The following is a 26,069-nucleotide window of genomic DNA, read 5'->3' on the forward strand; positions in this document are numbered from 1 at the left end:
TACTCTCTCCAGCAGTTCCTACTGAGCGATATGAATATGGTTGCAAGAATCTCTCCTTACTCCTCCTGCACAGTTCTTAATGTTATCTAGATGTTATATAACATAGTTCATATATCTCTTACAATCCAGTACTCCATACTTCACTGCAGATCACCCCTCCTCTGCAGGGGCACTCACATGGATGCTAACAGGCAGGCAGCTTCTCAATGCATTTCTGACACATGCTGTGCAACTCTCAACTGCAGCTCACCCCTCCTCTGCGTGGATGATTTCTCCTTTGGGCTCTGACACGTCTCTCTGTGTACTCTCAGCCCCTTGCTCTGACACTACAACTGCCATGCCTCTTGTAGTAACCCTCACTCCAGGGTCTCTTCTATGCAAAATGTCCCCCTCTCTCTTGGGGTTCTCTTTAGTGATATGGGGTTAACCCCTCTCTGGGATTAGGGACATATATTGTGACAGGATGGGCATACTATGACACCATCCCACTGCTGGCACCAGTTATATCGGTGTGTGAAAAGTCAATATTGCAGTTTTACTTAAACTGAGGTTCAGCTGTACGGACATAAAATATTGAAAAAACAGACTGTCACTCACCGGACTGTGAGTGCCTTTTCTCCTGTGTTCAGGAACCGTGGCTGTCCGCCATCCTGAGGGTCTGCGCATGTGCAGCCCTTATTTAACCTTCAGTACCTGTTGCTTTTAATTGATTGGATGATCAGGCAACCCTCCCTATTTAAACCACCTGTGATCATTACCTGGTTGCCTGATCTTGGAGTCTCATTCCCCATGAGCCTCTGAAGGTGTTCCTGTGTTTCCTCGTGTATTCAGCTCCAGCTGATTCCCGTCTACTACGTTTGTGGTTTCCAGACCACTTCAACTCTCCTGTGTTCATCGTGCCTGCACTCAGCTGATTCCTATCTGCTACTGCTGCCGGATTCCAGTCCGCCTCAACTCTCCTGTGTTCATCGTGCCTGCACTCAGCTGATTCCTATCTGCTACTGCTGCCGGATTCCAGTCTGCCTCAACTCTCCTGTGTTCATCGTGCCTGCACTCAGCTGATTCCTATCTGCTACTGCTGCCGGATTCCAGTCCGCCTCAACTCTCCTGTGTTCATCGTGTCAGCTCTCCACTGATTCCTATCTGCTTCTACTACCGGATTCCAGACCGCCTCTACTCTTCCGTGTTCAGCGTGTCTTCCCTCCGCTGCCTCCGCTACTACTGCCGGATACCAGACAGCCTCAACTCTCCCGTGTTCATGTTTCCAGTCTTTCTACTGCTTCCTGAGTATTGCTCCGTTGATACTGGTTACCTGCCGTGCGCTGCACCAACCTGATTACCGCTTCCATCCTCCAGTGGTTTCTCCTCCTGCCGGCGTTCAGCCGTTCAGGTATCCCTGCACGTCTCACTGATAGCCTGCTCTCCTGAACCGCGGTATGCATACCTTCCATTGACTTTGCTTTTGTATTGCATATCCGTCTGGACTGTGTTGTGTTCATCTCCAGAGTCTTCTATCTACTGAAGCTATTGTGACTATTGACTTTGTGTCCTATTACCTGGATCGCTCTAGTGACTTTGTATACTTCAAGCAGCGCTTGTCAGTTATTACTGCATTGTGGATATCATCGTGGGATCAAGTTCCGTGTGCCCCGTGTATCCTCTGCATTACATTCATCTCCTCGTGTCCCTCCTCACATATATATATAGCAGTGGTACAACTTGCTGATGCAGACCACTGACTCCTGTTTCCCTGTGACACCAGTTTCTAGTATCCTCTCACATAAGCAGTGGTACAACTTGCTATACGCAGACCACTGACTTCCACGTTACCTACTTGCACCTGGAATCCATTCCTTCACTATAGACAGTGGTACAACTTGCTATACGCAGACCACTGACTCTCACTACCTCCTCGCTACTCCTGGACATTCCTCCTCACTATAGCAGTGGTACAACTTGCTGTACGCAGACCACTGACTCTCCTCACGTTTACTTGTCCATCTGGTTCCTCGTGTACATTCATCTACTCATTACCAGTTGCTGCTAGTCATAGACTTTATTTGAGCATTCTCTTACCATCTGCTGATTCTCCTGTTCCGTTGTCACCCTGCTACCAGAGAACCATAGTACCAGCTATATTACTCTGGTAAGTACATCATCTGGTGATATCCTGGGCAAAGACTCCTAGTGCCCGTGACACAGACACAGAGATATAATGATTAAGAGTAACAGTATTTTTAATTTAGCTCTCTAGGTTATCAAACAGATGCAAGCATCAAAAAACAGTGCAGGAAATCCCAGGCAACTGCATGTTTCAAGACCGTTAAATGTGAGAGCAACAGGTCACTGATATGCAGTCCACTGTAAAGATACTCACTGAGGTGAGTTTTATATTCAACAATCAGACCCTAAGGAAATGATGATTGAGAGTATATATATTGTGGCAAGAGCCCGCTACTGGTGAAGCACACGCGTACAACTTCTTCCTTTTTATGGTTCTTTATTGTCAGGATGGTAATAATGTTTTGACACTGTATACTTGCACAGCAATTATGGAGACCCTCAACGCTTACTATACATAGTCCAGCTCTCTGTCCAGATCAGCCAGCTAGCCCAGCGTTGATCTCCCTGAACAATGAAACAAGCAGGGTTTTATACCTGACACTCCTCCCACAGGCCTAGCTTGATGGACAGGTGACACACCCACCTTCTCTTTAAAAGGAAACGCCCATCCCTGGCTCTGTTTAGACTATCAGACCCACCCTGTCTGTTTGCTGAGAGGAAGCAGCTTTTAAATCAAGTAAGTAAACCAATTTTAAACTACACATATGTTTTTACCTGGTTTAATCTCCACCTAGGTACATAACTGTGCCAATGTTTTACTCTACTTCCCTGCTTTCTCTGCATATTGCCAGCTAAATGCCTCCTATTGTTACAATATATATATATATATATATATATATATACACATATATATATATATATACATACACACACATACATATATATATATATACATACACATATACATACAAACACATACAGGGCCACCAGGAGGAATTTGGGGCCCCTGTACAGCAAGTTTCTGCCCCACCCCCCACATATAGAAGTGATGTGTGGCGCCCCTGTGCGATGGCGCAGATGAAGGGGGCGTGGCCACACAGTGATGGAGGCTGAGTGCTCACTGATCATGTAAAGCTGCTGAGACTGAGCACTGGATTCAGTCACAGTTCCCCTGGGAGAGTGGGTTCCATAGACACACATTACATGTTATCTGACAGGTGAGGATTATACAGGTTACACAGAGCCCTGCAGGAAAGCCGAGGTCACCTCCAGCAATACAGACATCACAGGGGATCCAATGCCGGACTCCGCACAGAGGAGACGTAACAGGATAGATCAGGAATAATGAAGTAACAGAATCCAGGATGTTAATATCAAGGGCACTACAAGTCACATAACACACACTGGCTGTATAGTGGGGGTCACAGCACAGAGCAGTTTTACATTTTCCTCCCCAGCGCAGTGCGGTAAATAAACTAACTGACATCACTGAGGGACGGGAAACTTAAAATGGTCTCTGTTACAGCCGCTTCTGGCACTGCTCGGACTATTAAACTTTGATATGAGAGCAGTGCCAGGGCTTATAATACTACAGGGTGCCTCCCATCCCCAAAACACTAACCAGCCCCTCTGTAGCTGGAAAATATGGCTAAATTTTCTAACTCACAGAAGGAAAACTGTTAACAAGAGAAGTCAGCCATATTTGTACACTCATGTGAAGCCAGTCTGAGTACACCCAGCACACACCTCTATTTGACATGTGCGATGCTATGAAATTCTATGAAATCCCCTAACTTTAAAATGGGACATATTTTACCAAATTGTAAAAAAAGACTATAACTTTCTCAAAATTGTCACCCCTCAAAGGCACTCCTCAGTCATAATAGCTTTCTAGCAAAACAACCCCCTAGGGGTTAAATATATCAATCTGCAGTTTTCGCAAGTTGCCGATATTCGGTCACTGGCAGGGCAAAAAGACATTGCCGTTTTAAATTTGCCCTGCAAAGCCGCCGAATTTCGGCACCTTGCAAAAACGCCCTGTACACTGGGTTACTCTTTCCCCAAAAAATAGAAAACTGTGACTTTTTGCATAACAGGAAGTGGAAAAAAACAGCGAGATTATCTCTAGTTTGTTAGGGGTGCCGTCTCCTGGGCTAAATGGCAGCACTTCCTATGCAGCAGCCAAGTTGTGGTTGTGAGAGTTTAGGTGATTATGATCGAACAATATAGTTGGATTTGTGGAGTGATATTGTGTAATCTGTGGATTTGTTTTGGAACATGAGTTTGTATGCAGACAATAGACAAAACAGAGTTGATAGTAGGAGGTACTGTGCCGGTAAGGGATTATACTGTGCTCATAGAAGTGCCTGCTTATATGAAATGGTTTGGAAGAAATGTTGAATTTACAGAGTTGAATGGTTGTATAGCTAGCATGTAATGCTGCTATTCTTTGTTATGAGATAAGGACAGTGGGCCGGATTCATTAAGGAAAGTAAAGCAAATAAAAGATGTAACTTTGCACCTTGGCAAAACCATGTTGCATTGAAGGGGGGGGGGGGGGTAAATGTAAAATGTGATGGCAGAGTTATAGCTGGGATAAGGCATGTCCTAGATCAACTTTATATTTTAGTGTAAAAATAAAGCTATCAAGTATTTGTGTGCTACATAAAAAAACAGCGAGTATTTAACTTATGTGCAAAATAATAAACTTTTAAATTTGCACCCCTTACATTGTAACGTGGTTTGTCCAGGAGAAAATATACTCTTTTTTTGCTTTACTTTCCTTAATGAATCAGGCCCAGTATGTTTGATGTAATCCTTCCATGCTTCCATGATGGCTGACCTAGAGCCATGCTGATTGGTAACCCCTGCAATGCTGTATGCACTAAGCTGCACTGTACCCACACACATGTATACACACATCTATACACATTAAACAAAATATTTACACATTAATGAGATTTAGTAAGAAATTAGCATTATAAGTTAATGAAGTCAGAACACAAGGGAGCTCTCACTGTCATTTTGTTGTTGGCTTTAATGATTTTCTGTGTACGTGTCAGTATGAACAAGTATAAATAGACAGACAACCCGGTGACACTGAGATTATTTATTTAGGGTATTGGTTTTTGCTTATTGTGTATATTATAGGTTACTTATAGTTATTATATATATTTGAAAGGTTACATACAATATACACGTTGTCATAAATGAATATTAAGGGAAAATAACAATAATACATAATCGTCACAGACTTACATAAAATCATGATTATAACATTATAGGTATATTGTGTCTGGAGTGTACCACTCAAAGAGATATAAAAACACTGTAACAACAAGACAGCGTTACCCTTGGACTGTCTGCAGTAGTGTCGGGGAGTTTTGTTCTGAAACAACTTTCCAGCTCTTTTGAGACAGGATTCCTGGAAACAATCTGATTAATCATCTATACTAATCCATTACCGCAGCTAAGTATAATTATATTATTATCTGCATTTTCTTTATGGGTTTTATGGTATCTTCAGACAGTAAATCTTATAGCGAGAACTCTGGGAAAGTTAGATGTTAATATAGTATAAAAGACTGGAGTATGTGTGGCTTATGAAATATAAAGGCATGTGGTTAGGTAATGCAGGAACAGGATATGAAGATAGCGTATGCCTAGTGATGTGGGTAATACACGTCATTTTCCAATTTCAATTCTTCTTCATAATACATAAAGATACAAGAATTGAAGAACTAAGATATTGTATGTTGTATAAAATGTATCTTACAATTATGACAAATATAGAAAAATACCTGCTATATGGTATTTTATGTATTTGGATGACACAAAGTTTTTTTGTACCCCTTTTGATAGTTTAATGAAAACAGGAAACAAAAACATTATATATATATATATATATATATATATATATATATATATATATTACACACACTGACCTATCATTTAATTTACATTAATATAGTCAACTGATTTTTACAAAAATTGGAGAATCACAGCAAACTTGTTTCATATGCAATTGCTTTTGTCCTGTGTGAATATTTAATGTTCAACAATTTTGAATTTCTGTGTAATACATTTCCCACACTCACAACAATGGTTTCTCACCTGTGTGAGTTTTCTGATGTATAATAAGTTTTGATTTCTTTGTAAACCATTTTTGACATTCAGAACATGTAAACAGTTTCTCACCTGTGTGAGTTCTCTGATGTTCAACAAGATTTGATTTGTATGTAAACCATTTCCCACACTCAGAACATATAAATGGTTTCTCACCTGTGTGGATTTTCAGATGTTGAACAAGATTTGATTTATGTCTAAAACATTTCCCACACTCAGAACATGTAAATGGTTTCTCACCTGTGTGAGTTCTCTCATGTTCAATGAGAGATGATTTCTGTGTAAAACATTTCCCACACTCAGAACATGTAAATGGTTTCTCACCAGTGTGAGTTCTCTGATGTTCAATGAGAGATGATTTCTGTGTAAAACATTTTTTGCACTCAGAACATGTAAATGGTTTCTCACCTGTGTGATTTCTCTGATGTATAATAAGTTTTGATTTATTTGTAAACCATTTTTCACATTCAGAACATGTAAACAGTTTCTCACCTGTGTGAGTTCTCTGATGTTCAACAAGAATTGATTTGTTTATAAAACATTTCCCACACTCAGAACATGTAAATGGTTTATCACCTGTGTGAGTTCTCTGATGTTCAATGAGAGATGATTTCTGTGTAAAACATTTTTTGCACTCAGAACATGTAAATGGTTTCTCACCAGTGTGGATTCTCAGATGTATCTTAAGAGATTGTTTGGAAGAAAACCATTCCCCACACTCAGAGCATGTAAATGGTTTCTCACCCGTGTGAGTTCTCTGATGTCTATTAAGTTTTGATTTGTTTGTAAACCATTTTTCACATTCAGAACATGTAAACAGTTTCTCTCCTGTGTGAGTTCTCTGATGTTCAACAAGAATTGATTTCCGTGTAAAACATTTTCCACAGTCAGAGCATGAAAATGGTTTCTCACTTGTGTGAGTTCTCTGATGTTCAACAAGAATTGTTTTCCGTGTAAAACATTTTCCACACTCAGAGCATGTAAATGGTTTCTCACTTGTGTGAGTTCTCTGATGTTCAACAAGATTTGATTTCTGTGTAAAACATTTTTCACATTTAGAGCATGTAAATGGTTTCTCACCCGTGTGAGTTCTCTGATGTGCAACGAGAGATGATTTCTGTGTAAAATATTTCTTGCACTCAGAACATGTAAATGGTTTCTCACCTGTGTGATTTCTCTGATGTATAATAAGTTTTGATTTCTCTGTAAACCATTTTTCACACTCAGAGCATGTAAAGTGTTTCTTGCTTGTGTGAGTTCTCTGATGTCTATGAAGAGATGACTTAACCATAAAGACTTGCCCACCCTTAGGACTTAGAAATAGTTTATCATTTTTATGAGCTGTACTATGTGTAACAATATCTGAGTTATCAGGAGAATATTCCTCATGATTAGAGGGATCAGATGATTTATCTGCTCTGTGAAGTATTGGATGTACATTTAAGGTAGTGGGGTTTCCTCCTGGAGAATCATCTGCAATGTTCTTATCTTCAATTTCAAAATCTGTAGAGAAAATTAATTTTCCGTCTGAGATATTCCTGTGTGTGCATCCATCTGTTGTAGAGAAAATAAATGTATGGAAATAGACATTTTATTTTACATTGATTAACATTATAATGCACAACATTTTCATACTATGTCCTGCTGTTTAATTTCAATTTGCAAACTGCAAACACTTTATTATAAATAGAAAACTGCACTACTAAGCACATTGCTTAAACCCAGCCACAGTGACACGCAGATTGCATCATCCAGCTTAAACAATTCCAGCCAAAATGTGGTAACATTTCCTAAGCACACACATTGCCCAACCAGCATCCTAGAACAGGACACCTCATTAGCCAGTGACATTGTCCAACTAGACTCTGCCCTCACACACAAACAACACTGGTGCCTCAAATAGAGTAGACGTGGGTTAAATTATCAGTGAGTCCTGGATATGGGTTTACACTACTCTTAGGTCTCACATCGTTGCACAGAGCAGAGGAGAGCATCAGGACAGAGTAGGAGAATGGAGTAGGATACAAATGGGTAACAGGACAAAGTAAAGTATAAGGGCAAAGCACGGTACAGGGTCAGAGCAACAGAATAAAGAGCGCGTAGATTGGAGGGTGACGTATTGTGCAATGACGTGTGTGTGCGAGCAGGCGTGAAGGTTACATTATGATGGGGTGTATGTGATCTTAGAGGGAGGGGAATAATCTCATATTCTGCATTAGTATTACAGTGATAATATACAGCCGAGGATAAAATATTCATGGTAATCTCTCATGGTTATGTATACTGTCACAGGAGGTAGTGTACAGGACATTCATGGGTAATTACATGGAGTCAGTCTGACATCCCATGAGACAGTGGGGGGAGGAGACTGGTCAGATCTCTTGGCTGGTAGCATACAATGATATGATTGTAAGTCACTGTGCTGCTCTATGTGGCTCAGTGGTTAGCACGTCTGCCTCACAGCACTGGGGTCATGAGCTCTATTCCCGACCATGGCCTTATCTGTGCGGAGTTTGTATGTTCTCCCCGTATTTTGCGTGGGTTTCCTCCGGGTACTCCGGTTTCCTCCCACAAGCCAAAAACATACTAATAGGTGTTAGGAACCCCTCCAGCCAGTACAACAACACCTGGAGTCTGCTCCGAAAGTCTGGTGTTGACTGTTGCCACTAGTGGTGGGGACAGACTTGGCCGCAGACAAACGGAGGGTCATGTGATGTGTACCGACTGTGGAGAACCCAGGAACAGAGAGTTATGTCAGACAGCGTATCCAGAGAACAAGCAGAGGTCAGGGGTCACTTGTTTGGTAGAATAGTCAGAAAACACGCCAAGGGTCGGGGTCACAAGCAAATCAGCAGTATCCAAGGTTCAAGCCAGAAGGTAAAGGGCACAGGCAAAAGGCAAATCCAAGGTACAGGCAGGGGTCATACACGGCAAACGAAAGTCCAAAGTTTTCACACCAACAGCAGGCAGCAAACAGAAGTCTGGAAGCTATAATTGGCAGGGAGGCTAAGCCCTCCCTGCCTTAAATACAGGAATGAACCAATGAGAGCCTAGCTCTCTAATAGCGCTCAGACTGGCCATTGATTATATTAGTTAGCCCGCAGGCTTGCTGGAATACTGCGCATGCGCCCGGCTTCCCCATAGTGCCGGGACGTGGCGCTGAACCAACTAGCGTCCGACCGTTGCCACGGAAGTAACATCCCGGTCGTCATAGCGACGGCCAGGAGGCAGGTGAGAGAGTCGCGGCGGCTAGGCACCGCCGCGGCTCGTAACAGTACCCCCCCTTGAGGAGGGGTCAAGGCACCCTGACATCCAGGTTTTCCAGAAAATTCAAGAATTCCTCAACGAGTATGCGGGCGTGCAGGTGTCCGTTCCTCCGGACCATGATCTTTCCACTGAACTAAGAAATGGATTTTCCCCTGGACCTTTTTGGAGTCCAGAATCTTCTCCACCACAAATTTCTTGTGGCCTTCCGGGATGACAGGCTGAGACTTCCGTAAGTAACGGAGCCTAGACTTGCCTAACAGGCTTCAGGAGTGAACAGTGGAAGGTGTTCGGCATCCTAAGTGAACGAGGAAGTTTGACCTCAAGGCGACAGGATTGACCTGTTTAGTGATCAGGAATGGGCCAATAAATCTAGGGCCCAGTTTTTTGCAGGGCTGTCTGAGCTTGATATTGCAGGTGGATAACCAGACTTTTTGCCCCACCTTAAATGAACAGTCCTTCTGATGACGGTCTGCAAATTTTTTGGACTGGAAAGAGGCCCGCACTAATGCAGTATGCACTTTTTTCCAAACAGACTTGAGGTATGAAGCCGTGGAACGGATCTCCGGAAGACCAGAATAGTTGAGCAAGGACAAGGATTTGGTTCCCGGATGGAAGCCAAAATTACAGAAAAAAGGAGAGGTTTCAGTGGAGGAATGAGATGCGTTATGATATGCGAACTCAGCCCATGGAAGCAATGATGACCAATTGTCTTGAAACTCAGTAGTGTAGAAACGTAGAAACTGTTCCAACGATTGGTTCACCCTTTCAGTCTGTCCATTGGATTGAGGGTGATAGGCTGAAGAGAGACTGATGTTAATCCCAAGGATGCTACAGAAAGACCTTCAGAACTGAGCAACAAATTGGGAGTCCCGGTCCGAAACGATGTTAATGGGTAAGCCATGAAGACGAAAAACATGCTGTACAAATAGCACAGCCAGATCCTGAGCGCTAGGGACCTTGGTCAGAGGAACAAAATGAGACATTTTACTGAAACAGTCTACTATCACCCAAATAGAGTTGTTTCCTGAAGTGTATGGCAGATCCACATTAAAATCCATTGACAGATGTGTCCAGGGTTTCATAGGCATAGACAAAGGCATAAGTGGACCTGAAGGAGAGATTCTGGAGGTTTTGTTTTTTGCGCAATCTTCACAAGTGCTGACAAAGCTCTCAACATCCGAGGACAGTGAAGGCCACCATACAGAACGTGTAAGGATTTCAAGGGTTTTAGAGATACCCGGATGCCCGGCCGATTTCTTCTCATGGACCTCAGAGAGGACAGCTCTACGTAGATGCACCGGCACAAAAAGGCGCCCCGCAAGTGTTTCAGCAGGGGCTATCTTTTGAAACTGATGTACGGCGTTTCCTAAGTCCTGGGTCAACCCAGCGTGAATGATAGAAGCCGGAATTATAGGTGGAGGTTCATCAGTGGGTAGTTGATGAGGTAGGAAGCTCCTGGACAAAGGTTTCGGAATGAAGAGACCCAACTGTAAGTTGTAATGACGGAGTCGTGAAGGAAATCCTGCCTCCGGGTAAGGGACCCCCATCCAAACCACAGACAGTGATAGCAAAATTCATTTTCACGAAAGACATCCAATGGACTTGGCAAAACTGATATCCAAAAAGTTCCCTGCGGCACCGCTATCAATAAATGCTGAGATGACAGAGGAGTGTGATCCACAGGAAAGATGAGCAGGAACTAGTAATGCATTTTTGGAAGAAATGAACTGCAGACCTAGATGAATTTCTTCCACCTTCTCTAGGCCTGATCCTTTCCAGACTTGTTGGGACAGGAGCGCAGAAAGGTGACCTTTGGTTCCACAATATAGGCAGAGGCCTAAGGTGCATCTCCTAGTTCTCTCTTCCTGGGAGAGGCGATAGGCGCCTAGCTGCATAGGCTCCGCAGCTTCCATATTAGGAGGAGGCACAGAAAGAAATGTACAGGGAGTAGGTGCTTCCTTCTCAGCTCTTCTTTCCTTGAGGCGTCTATCAATTTTGATCTTGAGCTGCATAAGTCCCTCCAGGGAGGTAGGTGAAGGGTACTGTACCAGGGAATCCTTTATTTGTTCTGACAACCCCAAACGGAACTGGCTGCGTAAAGCTGGATCATTCCACTCACTGTCAGTGGACCAGCGCCGGAATTCGGCAGCGTATTCTTCCGCAGAGCGTCGGCCTTGTTTTAGGAATCTGAGGTGGGCCTCAGCAGAGGCTACCCGATCCGGGTCGTCATACAGGAGGCCTAGGGCTTCGAAAAAAGAATCCACAGACCTCAGCGAATGACTGTCGGAAGGCAAGCTGAAGGCCCAGGACTGCAGGTCCCCCTGAAGCAACGAAATCACTATACCTACTCTTTGTTGTTCAGAGCTGGAGGAGCGGGGTCGGAGACGGAAGTAAAGTTTACAACTCTCCTTAGTTAAGGAAGAGACTTCTGTCCCCAGAGAACTGATCCGGCAAGTTCAGCTTGGGCTCCACGGCAGGAGCTGACGGGTTTTGCTGGACTTGCGCGACCCTGGTTGCCTCTTCCTGAGCAGACAAACGTTGAACCAGATTCTGGACCACTTGTGAGATGGATTGGATCTGACCTGCCAGAACTTGGGCTGGAGAAAGGTTCGCCCCGTTATCATCCATGGAAGCGAATTCTCCAAAGTTTAAGGCCGATTATAATGTTAGGAACCCCTCCAGCCAGTACAACAACACTCAGAGTCTGCTCAGAAAGTCTGGTGTTCACTGTTGCCCCTGGTGGTGGGGACAGACTTGGCCGCAGACAAAAGGAGGGTCGTGTGATGTGTACCGACTGTGGAGAACCCAGGAACAGAGAGTTATGGCAGACAGCGTATCCAGAGAACAAGCAGAGGTCAGGGGTCACTTGCTTGGTAGAATAGTCAGAAAACACGCCAAGGGTCGGGGTCACAAGCAAATAAGCAGTATCCAAGGTTCAAGCCAGAAGGTAAAGGGCACAGGCAAATCCAAGGTACAGGCAGGGGTCATACACGGTAAACGAATGTCCAAAGGTTTCACACCAACAGCAGGCAGCAAACAGAAGTCTGGAAGCTATAATCGGCAGGGAGGCTAAGCCCTCCCTGCCTTAAATACAGGAATGAACCAATGAGAGCCTAGCTCTCTAATTGCGCTCAGACTGGCCATTGATTATATTAATAAGCCCGCTGGCTTGCTGGAATACTGCGCACGCACCCGGCTGCCCCATAGTGCAGGGACGCGGCGCTGAACTAATTAGCGTCGGTCGGGCTGGCCCCGGAAGTGACGTCCCAGTTGTCATAGCGACGGCCGGGACGCAGGTGTGAGAGTCATAACAGTAGGTTAATTGGCTGCTATCATAATTGACCCTAGTCTGTCTGTTTGTGTGTTAGGGAATTTAGACTGTAAGATCTATTGGGACGGGGACTGATGCGAGTGTGTTCTCTGTACAGCGCTGCGGAATTAGTGGTGCTATATAAATAAATAAATGATGATGAGAGCAGGTGTCTAATGGGGACGGATGGCTCCAGACTTCCCTACTGGGCAGATACATTTTCCTCAATAGTTTGTACTTACAGTGGAGAATGTAGAATAAATTGTTTTAGTGACTGAATAATTAAATTATGTGACTGTTTTCTGTAACAAGTGTGTATTACTCACCTGTGCTGATATCTGTAGGGATTTCCTCCTCCTTACACTGCTGATCACCCCTCACATACATCTCTTCTTCTCCCTCTGTAACTTCTACCTTAATATCAGCCAGGACATCAACCTAAATAGCCCACAAAATAATAAAAATATCATAATTAATAATATCTGATTTAATAAAAATATATTAGAAGAATATCAGTGTATAAGATCCATCCACACAGCTTTTTTACAGATCATATAATGAAAAAGTCATTTTGGGATTTGGCGAGAACCTAAAATCTACCTGATACTCCTGTGGTATAATAGGATTTTCTGGTGTACAATCCTGTGAATAAAGAGGACGTGGACACCTCTCTGGGGTATTTCTGTTACTAGATCCATCTGTAAGAGACACACAGTGACTGAATACATTGTTTATATGTGATTATAAGATGATGTCTGTGTCTAGGTGGCCCTCAAAACTAATCTCTTCTCTTATATAAATTTATGGATGAATATGGCCTCCTGTCTGGCTATAAAATTAATTTTGTTAAATCTGAGGCCATGCTCCTCCACGCTTCCCCTTCCCTTAGGTCCAGTTTACAGACTAATTTTGCACTGCGCTGGCAGGTAAATAAGATCAAATATCTTGGAGTTTATATCACCTCGTCCTATGAGAGATTGTATCGGGAAAATTCCCCCCCCCCCCTTCTGTCAAAAATCAAACAGGACTTGGAGACTTGGAAGAGCTATATCATATCGTGGCTGGGGAGGATTATTGCTATTAAGATGAACTTGGTCCCTAAGCTTCTGTATCTTTTCCAGACTCTTCCAGTGAGGGTTCCCGACTCTGTGTTTAGGGATTTGCATTCCTCCTTTCTAAAGTTCATATGGCGAGCCAAGCCCCCTAGAATTTCGATAGTAGTGCTTAAGAAGCCCAGGGCCCGGGGAGGCAGGGGATTTCCAGACATTACATTTTATTATTTGGCATCCCACTTGACCCAGGTGGCGGTAACTTATGTGCCTTATCAGTCCATAGCTTGGGTGGACCTGGAGACCCACTATGTTGGGGTCCCCTCCATGGCATCACTCTGGGGTTTGGCTAATATAGATAGACCACAGCGGCCTCCTCTCTTCAATCTCTTAAATTCTGCTTATCCCTCTGGGGCTTATGCCGGGTCAAATATAAATTGTCCTCCCCTATTTCACCTCTCACTCCCCTTTGGGGCAACCCACACTTCCCTCCTGGCATTTCAACCCAGCAATTTAAACACTGGATAAAGGCGGGATTACGGGTGATCTCGGACTTGGTGGTTAATCAAACTTGGGCTTCTATGTCAGAACTTTATCATAATTTTGAACCGTTTCGTCCGCTCTTTTTTGAGTACTTCCAGGTTCGACACTTCGTCATGTCTCTGCCCCCCCAGGAGGCTCTTCGGGCCCCGACCTCTTTTGAGTACATGTGTTTACATTCACCTCTCACTAAAGGGATGATCTCCCAGATCTATAATTGGCTCATAGATTATACTTTCGATACTCCAGGCCGACATGAGCGGGAATGGGAAAATGACTTGGGCCCTCCTCCAGACGACTTATGCTGGGAAGAGGTCAGGGAGGGGATTGCCAAGAGCTCGATCTCTACATTAATTAAGGAAACTGCCTATAAAGTGTACTATAGATGGTACTATACTCCTGATAAGTTGTCTCGAATGTTTCCTACGGCCACTCCGAGCTGCTGGCGGGAATGTGGCCAGAGAGATACGATGCTACACATATGGTGGACCTGCCCTCGCATAGTTCCTTTCTGGAACATGGTTCTTACACTCATAAACTCTGTGTCAGAACAACAGATAAGTAAGGATCCCTGGTCATTCCTTCTCTCTCGCCCTATACCTGATGAGACGCGCCCTCTAACAAGCTTATCGCTCATTTTCTGGCAGCCGCTAAATCCCTAATAGCAAAGCACTGGAAAGACCCTGGGGCTCCCTCTATGCAGGAGTTACGGTCGTACATAGGACATGTCGCAAGCATGGAAAGTATAACGTGCTACCTATATGATAAATTATATAACTTTGATAAGGTGTGGGCCCCGTGGTACTTTCTAAAAAGCAGTAGCTGCCTTTCCAGTACGGCTCCTCCTCCTGCAGATGGAACATAGCTCTTGGGCCGCCTCCGGTCCCCCCAGGCTGGATTTGGTGCGCGGATGGTGAGTAAAGTTTGTATGCTACCTCTCTTTCTGGCAGTCATTGTAACGGTGAGTCACAGCTTTTCCTAGCAATGTTCCAAGTTTGCGTGCCTATTGGTTTATTAGCTATATTGTTGACAATATTTGTGCCTTTCTACCCCCCACCCTCCCTTCCCTTCTCTTTCCCCCACCGATATAAAAGTATAAAACTCAGAGGAAACACCTTGATTATTAAGATTTTTCTTGTCAAAAATGTTATCTGTACTGTTCCTGTTGTTTCCTCTTCAAATAAAAGTTTAAAAAAAAACTAATCTCTTCTTTTACAATAAATAGACTCCTCCTGTTACCCAATGAAGTGATGATCCGGTGATTCTCCATCCTCATGTCCTCGCATAGACCAATGGTCTCTTCTAAATTCTCCCACTCGTTCCGACACCTTATAGGACCCTGACACACACAATGATACAGTCATCACCCAGACACATCCCCTGGTGTTACTGTATAATGTCCCATTCCCAGCAGTCACCTCTCCAGTCAGCAGCTGAATGATCCTGTTGGTGAGTTCTAGAATCCTCTGGTCATTGTTTCTCTCATGTATCAGTGAGTGAGGTGGAGGCACCGTGATGGGTCTCTGGGTCCTGCTCAATACTCCGGACACACGGGGACGGCTTCTGGGTGTCTCACATTCTCCAGATGTCTTTATCACTACTGTGTAATCCTGTGTATTGAGAGATATTAAGGTAAATGAAGATCCACATAATTGGAATTTTATTTATTTATTGGTTAATTGTGTAAAATAAACAATAATGTTCTATTTTATAATACAACCCCTATCCTATATGTAACCGTTTCCCATATACAGGAAAGTAGTGTGTATATAGCATTTACCTCTCCTGCAGCTCTGGACATCTCCAGTGGTCCCACCTACCTGAGTCCTCTATCTATAGCCGGCCCCACAGATGTATCATCTGCTTTGAACAAATTAGTGCAAACAGCAAGATGAGCTTAAAGTCTTATGATAAGACTGAGGGAAGTAATGAGGGGGTTAATGGTAATGAGTGAAATTAATTCATAAAATGGGGAGTAATAATTAAACTGGATGAGGGAGTTTTGATTATAAAGGGGTTAATGATGTAAAGGTTTTTATGATGAGGGTGGAGTTAATGATTTTGAAGAGGGGTTAATTCATGATGAGGGGGATGGTATTGTGTGACAGTCACAATAATGCTCTTTGTATTATATGTCATCACTAGAATGCTGTCTGTATTGTGGTCACAAGAATGCTGTCTGTATTGTATAGTGGCCATAAGAATGTTCTCTATATCGCATGGCGGACACAAGAATGCTCTCTGAATTGTATGGTGGTTGTAGGTATGCTCTCTGCATTTTATGGCAGTCACAAGGATGCTCTTTGTATTCTATATGTATAATTAATACTCAACAAATTATCATGCAGAACAGTATAAACCTTGCAATACATTTTATATGACGCATCCATGGGAGTATTTTCGCTTAATTAAAAATAAAAGCATTTTTTTTAAATTGTTTATGCTAGTGTGTTTACAAATAATCACAGTTTTATTTAAAAGTATGTGTTTTTTTATCTTTGAAATCCACCTCTAACCCAAAGAAGCGGTACAGATTTATTTGGGAGTAATAGAGGATTTTGGGAGTGTGGAACCTCTTGTTAGGGGTAAGGGCACACATCACCATGGTTGGGACACCCTAAAGTTTTACGTACACGTGGGCAGAGGCAATTTGTTTGTTCTTAAATTTATACCATTGGGCAGACTTTTGAATCGGTTGGAGACCCAACTACGATTAAATTAGTGGGAACTTCCGGGTGCTGGATTAGGCTGCTCCACTCACATAACCGATCTGTCCTCCACCCACTGGTGTGCTGAATCTGCCTGCTTGTGTTTGCTCCATCTACCAATACAATGCTTTGCCTACTTGTGTGTTAGCTCTGCCAACTGTGACTGGCAGACTTTGCCTAGCATTGTGTATTGCATATGCCTTGTCTAAAACAAATGTGGCTAATGGTGTGCTAACTCTTCCTACCATTGGCCCCGCCTACCATCTATTTGGTCCTGCCTATATAAGGCCACTCGAAGTTCCCAATCCTCCCTTGCCCAGAATCCCTCACCTCTCCAGTCATGTCCCTGTTTTATTTATAACATTCAGAGTGATATCACTGCGATATTCCCCGAAAGATTCACCTCTCTAGACAGCAGGTAGATTAATTAAGGAACGTAAATGCTGACATGTGGTGTAAATTGCATATTGCGCATGCCCAGAAACAGTGAACACAAGCACACCCAATTCATCTTCAAACACAAAGGACAGCCTATGAGTTCATGGGCAGAGCAGGGGATGTAAGGGGCTTATGCACGTAGTCAGTGTACAGTGAGGGTGGGCCAAGGGTGAGTGCACACAGCAGCATCTGATTCAAGCTCTGGCCATCTCTAAGGTACATGATTTTCAGTCATATCTTTGACACCAGCTACAAGACATGTGTCAGTGCCAAGTGATAGTGTACAGTAGATATTAACAGCATTATGATAAATGTATTTCTTGGGTGGGGTTTAAAAACCTTTTTTTTTTTTTTTTAAATGTGTACATTGGGCTGGAGGATGGCACTGTACAAATACTGGATGCATGGTAACTTTACAGGAGCACTGAGCTCAGCTATTTGTAATAACTTAGGGCTGTGACATAAGACCAGTCAGTAGTTCTGTTATATGTTTCCCCAACCTGTGACTCTCCCAGGTGTTCATCTAACACGTCTTACACCAACCTTTACTGCTGTGTCAGTGAGTTAATTCCTTCTTCTTCACAGTCACCCAAAGTTACTGACATCTCTATTAGAATTAGACTGTAACAAGCAATTCCATAATTCTCAAAATTTTATTTTTAATATTATGCTTCATGACGACAACATCCAGGTCCCCTTTACTAGGGGAGGGAAGAAGGTCAGAGGACCAGTTATCTATTTCACTAGTCAAAATAAACTACGTTATATTTTGAGGAAATAGGACTATGCAATAAACCAATGAATGCCAGCTTACATTTACTATATATATCATCTATCTATATCTCTATCTATAGATATATTATATATATATATATATATATATATATATATATATATATATATATATATATATATATATATATATATATATATATATATATATATATATATACACACACACACACACACAGTCAAGTCCATAAATATTGGGACATCAACAAAATTCTCATATTTTTGGTTCTATACACCACCACAATGGATTTGAAATGAAACTAACAAGGTGTGCTTTAACTGCTTTAATTTGAGGGTATTTACATCCAAATCAGGTGAACGGTGTAGGAATTACAACTGTTTCTATATGTGCCTCCCACTTTTTAAGGGACCCAAAGTAATGGACAATCGACTCAAAAGCTATTTCATGGACATGTGTGGGCTATTCCCTCGTTATTTCATCATCACTTAAGCAGGTAAAAGGTCTGGAGTTTATTCTAGGTGTGACATTTGCATTTGGAATCTGTTGCTGTCGACTCTCAATATGAGATCCAAAGAGCTGTCACTATCAGTGAAGCAGGCCATCATTAGGCTGAAAAATCAAAACAAACCCATCAGAGAGATAGCAAAAACATTAAGTGTGGCCATATCAACTGTTTGGAACATTCTTAAAAAGAAAGAACGCACCGGAGAGCTCAGCAACACCAAAATACCCGGAACACCACGGAAAACAACTGTGGTGGATGACAGAAGAATTTTTCCCTGGTGAAGAAAAACCCCTTCACAACAGTTGGCCAAATCAAGAACACTCTCCAGGAGGTAGGTGTATATATATCAAAGTCAACAATCAAGAGAAGACTTCACAAGATGTAAACCATTTGTGAGGCACAAAAACAGGAAGACCAGATTAGAGTTTGCCAAACAACATCTAAAAAAGCCATTACAGTTCTGGAACAACATCCTATGGACAAATGAGACAAAGATCAACTTGTACTAGAGTGATGGGAAGTGAAGAGTATGGAGAAGGAAAGGAACTGCTCATGATCCAAAACATACCACCTCATCAGTGAAGCATGGTGGTGGTAGTGTCATGGCGTGGGCATGTATGGCTGCCAATGGAACTGGTTCCCTTGTATTTATTGATGATGTGACTGCTGACAAAAGCAATAAGATGAATTCTGAAGTGTTTCGGGCAATATTATCTGCTCATATTCAGTCAAATGCTTCAGAACTCATTGGACGGCTCTTCACAGTGCAGATGGACAATGACCTGAAGCATACTGCAAAAGCAACCAAAGAGTTTTTTAAGGCTAACATGTGGAATGTTATGCAATGACCAAGTCAATTACCTGACCTGAATCCGATTGAGCATGCATTTCACTTGATGAAGACAAAACTGAAGGGAAAATGCCCCAAGAACAAGCAGGAACTGAAGACATTTGCAGTAGATGCCTGGCAGAGCATCACCAGGGTTGAAACCCAGCATCTGGTGATGTCTATGCGTTCCAGACTTCAGGCTGTAATTGACTGCAAACGATTTGCAACAAAAAATTAAAAAGTGAAATTTTGATGTAGGATTGTTTAGTTTGCCCCATTACTTTTGGTTCCTTAAAAAGTGGGAGGCACATATAGAAACTGTTGTAATTCCTACACCGTTCACCTGATTTGGATGTAAATACCCTCAAATTAAAGCTGAAAGTCTGCAGTTAAAGCACATCTTGTTTGTTTCATTTCAGATCCATTGTGGTGGTGTATAGAGCCCAAAATATGAGAATTGTGTCGATGTGCCAATACTTATGGACCTGAGTGTATATGTTTATATATATATATATATGTGTATATAAACATGCATACACAAACAAGAATAATACATATATAAATGCTGGTAACAAATGCCAGGGGATTTACCGTATAGAAAGCCTACTGAACAACCCTACCCTAAGGTGGTTATAGCACTGTCCAGGTCCCTGGGCCACATTGTTCCCTCCTCTGACACTTGGGCAGGGACCAAGACCAATGTCTTCCTGCTTTTTAGGGTTACAAAGCAACAAGATCCACAGAGACTTCCAGAATCGGAGCAGCAGCCACGATCCTAGACCAGTCCAACAGGAGCCATGACCTCTAGTCAGCAGTGTCCAGATATAGATGACAGAGCACCGAAACATGTGCTCTTTATATAAATCCACAGCCTCTCCCACCCCTACCATAAATTCAATTAAGTACTTTAATTCAGCACCAATCTTGATGGGTGTCCGACCAAGAATAGTCAATCATACCAGGGGTGTTGTCGCCATAGCTAATTAATCTGGACAGAATATGACTGGGCTACAAATTGCTGGTGAGCACATGCAAATCATTTCTTCTCTGGAGTTCAGGGGGAAGGGGACATGTCCTTCTTGGTCAAGGCACATGAGAGTATATAATAAAAAATTATATATTAATATATTCCAGCTGGAGGTAGTTCTGAACTTAGCAGGCAATGCCTTATCTCATAACAAGACTCAATCAATATATAACATACAATATGCAGAGTAAAAACGTTATTTCAACAGTCCCCTTTAACAAAGAGGAATTCCATAGTTTGACTAAAACTGGAGGTTCTTCGGCTGCAGTGCTGCGATCCTCTCTCCTATTACTGCTTCCCAGAGTCACAGACGGCAGTAAGAAAGAGGATCGAAGGACTGCAACGGTGGAAGCCTCAAGGAGATTCTCCTCATTGCATCTTTGCTTAGAGAACCCAACTTACTAGTGACCTTAGTTTTTAGCTTTGGTGCAAATCTTCTTTAGGAATGGATTTGGAGCATCTGATACAGATAATAATGGGACTGGGAAGGATATATTTGTAAATTGGACTTCAACTGTAAAGACTCTAAAGTAATTTGGCTAATAGAGTGATTGTAGAATAAGCTGTGGACAAAATAAAAGAAGTAGTGCCTGGTCCTACTCCTTTCTACTTAACCCCTGTGGTTGTGAAACAGAGAAAGTCACAGCCAAAGTCCATTGTGAATAGAGATGCTCACTGACCCCCGTGTTTTGGTTTTGGATCTGGATTACCGTCGTGTTTTGGTTTTGCCAAACCGCACTTGCGTGTTTTGGTTTTGTTTTGCTATTTTTGAAAAAAACACAATTTTTTTGGTCTAAAATAACCTAATTTAGTGCTCCACCAGTTTCTTGGATAAGTGAGGTATTTCTAAAGCTAATAAATTACGAAAAAAACAGTTTAATCCCTGGTAGGCCGTCCTTAATTCGAACACTTGTCTGCAAATTATACAGACAAACCTGGTTGTCTACCTCCTCCATCTTTGATTATTGGCAATGTAGCCATCGTCCTTGGGTGTATATTACACCCTCCACTTATAGTTGAATAGAAAAAAGCAGATTGCATAGACCGTGGAATTAGAAAGTAAAGATAAATGGACCACGGTAGTTTGGTGGCTATCTATGCCCCCCCCCCCTCCAGTTGAAGTTGAATAGAAAAAGAGCAGCCTGCATAGACTGTGGAATTAGAAAGTAAAAATAAATGGACCACGGTAGTTTGGTGGCTATCTATGCCCCCCCCCCCTCCAGTTGAAGTTGAATAGAAAAAAAGCAGCCTGCATAGACTGTGGAATTAGAAAGTAAAAATAAATGGACCAAGGTGGTTTGGTATCTGTCTGCATCAGATCCCCTCTTCACTAGGAGTAAAATAGAAAACTATTCAGCCGTTATAGAGTCTAGAATATAAATAGAAATTGAGAAAGGCAATTTGGTATCTGTCTGCATGATAATCATCAACATCATCATTAGTGCCCTCGTCGCCTACACAAATCTCCCCCTCATCCTCTTCTAATTCAAAAGTGGCATCCTCAATTGGTGTATCACCGACTACACTCAGGCTGTTCAGGCACACATCAGCAGAACTGCTGAAAGGAACCTTCTTTATGGGTACACTAACAGAATGCTCACGATTAGACATACCACTGGTGGATGGACTCTCCACAGGGATTGGTGTCATTTCTGATTCAGAGCATACATTATCCTCTAATGCCTTACTGTTTTCTTGCCACTTGGCTTTCACACGTAACAGTAGTTGTGCACCACTTTTAGACTCCAAATTACTTGGTTTTGCTTTGTCACGAGTGTCCATACAAGAAGAAGGCTCAGTAACATTTTTTGATCTGCCACTAATAGAGAAAGGCGAAGGCCTCATTCTTTCTTTACCACTGCATGTGTAGAATGGCATGTTGGCAATTTTTTTTTTCTATCGGCAGTTAACTTTTTCTCAGTTACACTTTTTTTTCCCTTCAACACGGTAATTTTTTTTTGGGGTGTGTGTTTTTTTTTGACTGATTTCAAAAGACTGTGTAGTTTGACATCGCCTTTCCCAGATGACGTACTAGGAACACTACCAACAGGACTGGTGACAGAACCTGGTTGCTCATTCTGCTCATATGTGGACTGCTTTGAATCCATTATGAACCCAAAGCACATGTAGTGCTACAAATTGTTTTAGATACTGCTGACAAATAGGACTTTTGACAGTCAGAAATATTAATGCAAAAGAATGGTGGACACACCAAAGGCACTTGGGAGTGCTAAATATTATTTTTTTAGACTGCTGAAAAATAGGAATTTTGACAGCCAGAAATATTAATGCAAAAGAATGGGGGACACCACAAAGCACTTGTAGTTCCAAATATTGAAAAAAAAGACTCCTCTATCCTCCTCTCTTCTCTATCAATTGTTATCAGAATTGTAATCAGAATTGGATGAAGAATAAGGTATATTCTCTGTCCCTGCTCTAATCAGCCGGTGACTACACCCTGCTCTCTCTCTCTGTCAAATGGCGATGGATTGCTGTGGAGGCAGGTATTTAAAATTTTCAATTATCGCGAGAGCCGAGCCCCGAGATCCGACGACGTCACAATGACGTTCGGCCTCGATTTGGAATCCGAGCAGGCGGGAGAGTACCGAACCTGCTTGGCTCGGTACTCTGATAGGCAAAGTTCGGGCGGGTTCGGTTCTCGGGGAACCGAGCCCGCCCATCTCTAATTGTTAAGAAGATTTTTTTTAACATATAACTCATGGAAGCTGTATGGACTTAGTGGTAGTAGATTTAAAATCAGTCCTTGGCTACCACCAACCCTTTTTCCCCATGAAGACTCCTATAAGGAGCATAGATGACTGGCTCATTCTAAGAACGCACCTGTGACTCTATTGCTTGTGTTTCACAATGTCCATTGCATTAGGCTTATATCTCTTTTTATATACGTACATATATAATATATAAGTAAAGGCTTTATTGTAGTTTTTGCAAGGCTTCACCATACCTTACATATCATTTCAGGCCTACAGCCATGCAATCTCCATAATCACACATTAGCAGTAAAACGGTCTCACTGAAAAACTCATTGACTTTCAACGTGATGCTGTCTTAGGTTGACACCTTTCCAACAAGTCACTGCTGAATCACCTAGAGTATAAAAATCTGCAGTAGTGGCAGCAGAAGAGACTGGGGCTCAAGTTTAAAAAGTGGGGGAGGAATGTGACTAAACTGGATGCTACTGGACTGAGGACTTTTAATTCATCACCCAATTCGCACAGTTTAATGTACTTTTTAATCATTGGCCCAGTCAGGGGTACACAGGTACATAGCCCCCACACTAGTACACACATAATACAGGAAGTCAGGGGTACACAGGTATATAGCCCCCCACACTGGTACACACATAATACAGGAAGTCAGGGGTACACAGGTATATAGCCCCCACACTGGTACACACATAATACAGGAAGTCAGGGGTACACAGGTATATAGCCCCCACACTGGTACACACATAATACAGGAAGTCAGGGGTACACAGGTATATAGCCCCCCACACTGATACACACATAATACAGGAAGTCAGGGGTACACAGGTATATAGCCCCCACACTGGTACACACATAATACAGGAAGTCAGGGGTACACAGGTATATAGCCCCCACACTGGTACACACATAATACAGGAAGTCAGGGGTACACAGGTATATAGCCCCCACACTGGCACACACATAATACAGGAAGTCAGGGGTACACAGGTATATAGCCCCCCACACTGATACACACATAATACAGGAAGTCAGGGGTACACAGGTATATAGCCCCCACACTGGTACACACATAATACAGGAAGTCAGGGGTACACAGGTATATAGCCCCCACAACTGGTACACACATAATACAGGAAGTCAGGGGTACACAGGTATATAGCCCCCACACTGGCACACACATAATACAGGAAGTCAGGGGTACACAGGTATATAGCCCCCCCCACACTGGTACACACATAATACAGGAAGTCAGGGGTACACAGGTATATAGCCCCCCACACTGGTACACACATAATACAGGAAGTCAGAGGTACACAGGTATATAGCCCCCCACACTGGTACACACATAATACAGGAAGTGAGGGGGTACACAGGTACACACATAATACAGGAAGTCAGGGGTACAAAGGTATATAGCCCCCACACTGGTACACACATAATACAGGAAGTCAGGGGTACACAGGTATATAGCCCCCCACACTGGTACACACATAATACAGGAAGTCAGGGGTACACAGCCCCCACACTGGTACACACATAATACAGGAAGTCAGGGGTACACAGGTATATAGCCCCCCACACTGGTACACACATAATACAGGAAGTCAGGGGTACACAGGTATATAGCCCCCCACACTGGTACACACATAATACAGGAAGTCAGGGGTACACAGGTATATAGCCCCCACACTGGTACACACATAATACAGGAAGTCAGGGGTACACAGGTATATAGCCCCCACACTGGTACACACATAATACAGGAAGTCAGGAGTACACAGGTATATAGCCCCCACACTGGCACACACATAATACAGGAAGTCAGGGGTACACAGGTATATAGCCCCCCACACTGGCACACACAAAATACAGGAAGTCAGGGGTACACAGGTATATAGCCCCCACACTGGTACACACAATACAGGAAGTCAGGGGTACACAGGTATATAGCCCCCCCCACACTGGTACACACATAATACAGGAAGTCAGGGGTACACAGGTATATAGCCCCCCCCACACTGGTACACACATAATACAGGAAGTCAGGGGTACACAGGTATATAGCCCCCCACACTGGTACACACATAATACAGGAAGTCAGGGGTACACAGGTATATAGCCCCCCACACTGGTACACACATAATACAGGAAGTCAGGGGTACACAGGTATATAGCCCCCACACTGGCACACACATAATACAGGAAGTCAGGGGTACACAGGTATATAGCCCCCCCACACTGGCACACACATAATACAGGAAGTCAGGGGTACACAGGTATATAGCCCCCACACTGGTACACACATAATACAGGAAGTCAGGGGTACACAGGTATATAGCCCCCCCCCACACTGGTACACACATAATACAGGAAGTCAGGGGTACACAGGTATATAGCCCCCACACTGGCACACACATAATACAGGAAGTCAGGGGTACACAGGTATATAGCCCCCACACTGGTACACACATAATACAGGAAGTCAGGGGTACACAGGTATATAGCCCCCACACTATACAGGAAGTCAGGGGTACACAGGTATATAGCCCCCACACTGGTACACACACAATACAGGAAGTCAGGGGTACACAGGTATATAGCCCCCCACACTGGTACACACATAATACAGGAAGTCAGGGGTACACAGGTATATAGCCCCCCACACTGGTACACACATAATACAGGAAGTCAGGGGTACACAGGTATATAGCCCTCCACACTGGA

At 43.0% G+C, this 26,069-nt stretch overlaps 2 protein-coding genes across 2 annotated transcripts in view; one reads left to right on the plus strand and one right to left on the minus strand.

The window, feature by feature from the left end:
• The window catches only part of LOC142160646 (uncharacterized), a 71,627-nt gene extending 53,817 nt beyond the window's left edge, over positions 1–17,810 (minus strand). The window contains exons 1-5 of the mRNA XM_075215508.1: positions 15,774–17,810; positions 15,595–15,694; positions 13,367–13,464; positions 13,093–13,204; positions 6,178–7,743 (exon numbers count right to left, since the gene is read on the minus strand). Of these exons, the coding sequence (XP_075071609.1) occupies positions 6,178–7,743; positions 13,093–13,204; positions 13,367–13,464; positions 15,595–15,631 (1,813 nt within the window). The 5' untranslated portion in view covers positions 15,632–15,694; positions 15,774–17,810. The remainder of the gene's footprint in view (positions 1–6,177; positions 7,744–13,092; positions 13,205–13,366; positions 13,465–15,594; positions 15,695–15,773) is intronic.
• LOC142159815 (uncharacterized) overlaps positions 1–26,069 on the plus strand; it is a 202,168-nt gene that overhangs the window by 129,274 nt on the left and 46,825 nt on the right. The gene's annotated exons all lie outside the window — the stretch shown is intronic.

The sequence above is a fragment of the Mixophyes fleayi genome, chromosome 6 (genome assembly GCF_038048845.1).
Source record: "Mixophyes fleayi isolate aMixFle1 chromosome 6, aMixFle1.hap1, whole genome shotgun sequence".
Taxonomy (NCBI): domain Eukaryota; kingdom Metazoa; phylum Chordata; class Amphibia; order Anura; family Limnodynastidae; genus Mixophyes; species Mixophyes fleayi.